This window comes from Sinocyclocheilus rhinocerous, unplaced genomic scaffold, assembly GCF_001515625.1.
Source record: "Sinocyclocheilus rhinocerous isolate Xijiao unplaced genomic scaffold, SAMN03320098_v1.1 scaffold2252, whole genome shotgun sequence".
Taxonomy (NCBI): domain Eukaryota; kingdom Metazoa; phylum Chordata; class Actinopteri; order Cypriniformes; family Cyprinidae; genus Sinocyclocheilus; species Sinocyclocheilus rhinocerous.
Window position 1 is genome coordinate 876,720 of NW_015650091.1, and position 3,775 is coordinate 880,494.

The window sequence follows — 3,775 nt, forward strand, 5'->3', positions numbered from 1 at the left end:
TAGGTAATGCTGCTGCTGCACATATAACATATATGAAATAACCCCCATATATAACATGCATGAAATTACCCCGTAGCAGATCTATACAGGTGGAGCTGGGGAAGGTGGAGGGTTTCTGAAGCACGATGCAACCGCTACAGCAAGTAGCGAGAATTTGAATGTTGAGCAGCAAGCTGCTGATACGAAAAGAAACCAATCAGCTGCGCCATATGATTAATGATGCCATTATGTCAGATTGAGTAAGAACCTGTCAGCCTGTGCCGATAGTTTCATAGTTTAATTCGACAGAACTTTAGATTAAAGCAGTATTGTGAAATGTTATTACAATTTAAAATATCTGTGTTCTATTTTAATATATTTTAAAATGTAATTTATTCCTGTGATGGCAAAGATGAATTTTCAAATGCCATTACTCAAGATTTCAGTGTCACAAGATCCTTCAAAAAATCATTTTAATTTGCTAATCTGCTGCTCAATAAAAAAAATGTGTTCTTATTATCAATGTTGAAAACAGCTGTCCACAATTTTTGTGAAAACAGTGATACATTTTTTTTCAGAATTCTTTGATGAACAGAAAGTTCAAAAGAATAGCATTTATTTGAAACAAAAAACTTTTGTAACATTATAAATGTTTTTACTGTAACTTTTGATCAATTTATTGCAATTCTTGCCAAATAAAAGTGTTAATTTCATATTGTCCCCACATTTTTAACAGTATTATACATGCCACTTCTTTATTTCATGTCTTAATAATTGATGGATGATGGTGGTTATGTCATAATAAAGGAACAGCAGTGGTCATATGCGGTCTGGTATTTCAAGCCTCTCTCTCATCTGATTCATGAGGAAGACCTGTGGAGTCTGTGATGTCAATTTAGGGACAGCAGACTCCAGGCAAACCCACGCTGCTCCTTCCTTCCCTCAGAGCACCAAATGGTTTGATACGGCCCATGCGCAGATGCACACACACAACAGATGGATGGTGATGTCTCATTCACAGATCAGAACCTTGTTAAAAGAGCTGCCACAGAAAGGTTATGGTGTGTTAGGTGAAATCGCATAAGAAGATGAAGATCTAAAAATAAAAACCAGTGTAATTTGTTTATGATGTGAACTAGTCATGTTCAAAGTCAGATGGTGACTGGTTGAAACAATTTCACTAGAATAACATTTAATCTTAAAAATAGTGCGGTTCATAATATGTCCAATTTGTCTGCATTTGTATGTGCCCAGTTATAGCCTCATTAAACAGCATTTATAAAACAATTTTATAACCCTAACCTCACACACACACACACACACAAAAGCATCTTTAGATTTCCATTAAGACATTATTTCATTTGTTTATTAAAAGGATACCGTAGTTTAACCCTTAAATGCATACCTCGGGTCTTTAGCGACCCGGGACATCATTCTCTACCCTCTCCCTCCTCCATTTTTTAAGTTAGACATCAACTTTCTTAGTATTCCTCAATCTATTCATTATAAACAATATAACAAGAAAAAAATTGTAAAACATAAAAGAATGCCAGTTTTCTGATACATTTTTTGTAAAAAGTGTATAGGGTCGCTAGAGACCCCAGGTATGTAAATGTGTAAGTATTTTTTCCTGCACAACTATATTTACATGTCTGATGACTGAATATGTGCAATGCATCTTTGTTCCTCAAGGTGGCCCTGTTTGACACACAATGATGACGTGACGTTTCACTCATAATTACCGCAGGCATAAAACAAACGAATATCATCAGCAAAAATTGAAGTGGTTTGAATGAGACTTACGCAGTGCTGGGGGAGGAACGTCGATCGGACACTTGGTACATGCCCCTCGATGCCCCAGAGATACTGGAATTTCTCTATGACAGAAAGAGAGAGAATCAAGTTAGAGTGTGTGTGATGATCCAAAATTTCACTGAGCACAACTGAGATATTGTAGCTCAACATCAGCAGGGAAATAGAATCAAAACACACTGACAGGTAAGGTAGAAAACTAGGACCAGTCTGAACTGTTCAGACATGATCCAGACTAGAGAACTTTTTCACATTTCCGGGTTTCTCAGCAGCAGAAGTCGTCATAGTTGGGTAAACTTCTATAGCAATGAATGGGAGACTGCCACAAATATATTTTTGGCATTCCCATTTGCTCAAATAGCAAAAGATAAGCTCCATGCATGATAAGTGTTTTCATGACTTTCAAAAAAAGGAAAAGAAATCAAGAGAGACTGATAACGGCAGTCAGTAGAGAGAACGATGTCAAATTTACCGTCACTCCCTTAGACGCTGTGTTAGAAACACCCTTGCATTAGCGTTAACTAGTTTTTTGTAATTTGATGCAAAGGTAATAATACAAAGTATAGTGTTATAAATGTACATACATTTTCAAATCAAAATACAAAAATACAAAAAACTTCGGAGGATTTACGATGCCGATGACCTTTGAAATGTGTCTTGTGAAAAGGGTCCATACAGTACATGGAAGAAACATGTCACATTTTCATCAGAACATTGATGAGATTACGACTCGCATGTTTTAGCGTCACTATTCATGCTTCATGAGAAGTAGGTTATGTCTGGGTCAACACTGACAGTAATGTTTCAAAACTCCCTGAGTCCAAAATAACAGCACAGCCAACGAGACAGTAGGTTGCTTTGCATCACTGATTACTCATCTTACAAATAACTAATTTGTCATTTAGCTGCTTTTATGCAAATTGGCTTACCGTGCACTTATTACATGGACAATCCCCTTGGTGCAACCTGTGTTAATGTGCCTTGCTGAAAGATTCTACCAGGCCAAATAATAGGCAAAGTTGCACCAAATCGACTTTGTTTCCTGACAGTCAAGCTCATTTGATCAATTGCGTCAGTTTAACAAATCTGCTGAAAGCCTTGTCAAAGGATACTGCATATTTTATGTTTTCTATGTTTTTAAATATTGTGTAAAATTGTGTTTATTTAATTTCAGCAAATCTACACCAGTGCTATTTTTGTATCATTGATATACTATAATAATTTAATTAATATTGAGTTAGATTTTATTTCTTTTTAGAGTGTTTTCACTTTAATTTTAAAGTATCAGTAATTTTGTTGTGTTTTTATGTTTATATAGTTGTTGTTGTTGTTTTTAGTTTATTTAGTTTTAATCTAAATAAACAGTTTAGTTTAAATGTGAACTGTTGCTTTGGCAACGAGCTGAAATAAAATAATTTTTTTATATATATATATATCATTTTTTTTTTTATGTATATTTTATTTCAAGTAACAAAATGGATTAGTTTTATTTGGGTTGGTTTTGTTTTAGTTAACTATAACAACCCTAATCTATGTAAATTGTATTTACATTTACATTTAGTCATTTAGCAGATGCTTTTATCCAAAGCGACTTACAAATGAGGACATTGGAAGCAATTAAAATCAACAAGAGAGCAATGATATGCAAGTGCTATAAGTTTTAGTTAGCTTAACGCAGTACACATAGCAAGGTTTTTTTTTTATTATTATAAAATAAATAAAAAGAAAACAGATAGAATAGAAAAAGAATAGAGCAAGCTAGCGTTAGAGGCCTTTTTTTTGCTTTTGTTAATTGTATAGTAAATAAAAGGAAAACAAATAAATAGAAGATTAGAGAAGCTAGTGTTTTTTTTAAGAAAACAAGCAGTTAGTAAATGAATAGAGTGCAAGTCTAAAAGGGGCAAGTTTTTTTAGTTTTTAAAGAATAGAATTAGAATAGAGAGTGCTAGAGTTAGAGGGTCAAATAAAGATGGAAGAGATGTGT

The 3,775-nt window shown here is 34.0% G+C and overlaps 1 protein-coding gene across 1 annotated transcript in view; it reads right to left on the bottom strand.

Annotated features, from left to right (window-relative positions):
• LOC107711519 (F-box only protein 41-like) overlaps positions 1-3,775 on the bottom strand; it is a 47,489-nt gene that overhangs the window by 17,025 nt on the left and 26,689 nt on the right. The window contains exon 4 of the mRNA XM_016516506.1: positions 1,783-1,856. Coding sequence (XP_016371992.1) covers positions 1,783-1,856 — 74 coding nt within the window. The remainder of the gene's footprint in view (positions 1-1,782; positions 1,857-3,775) is intronic.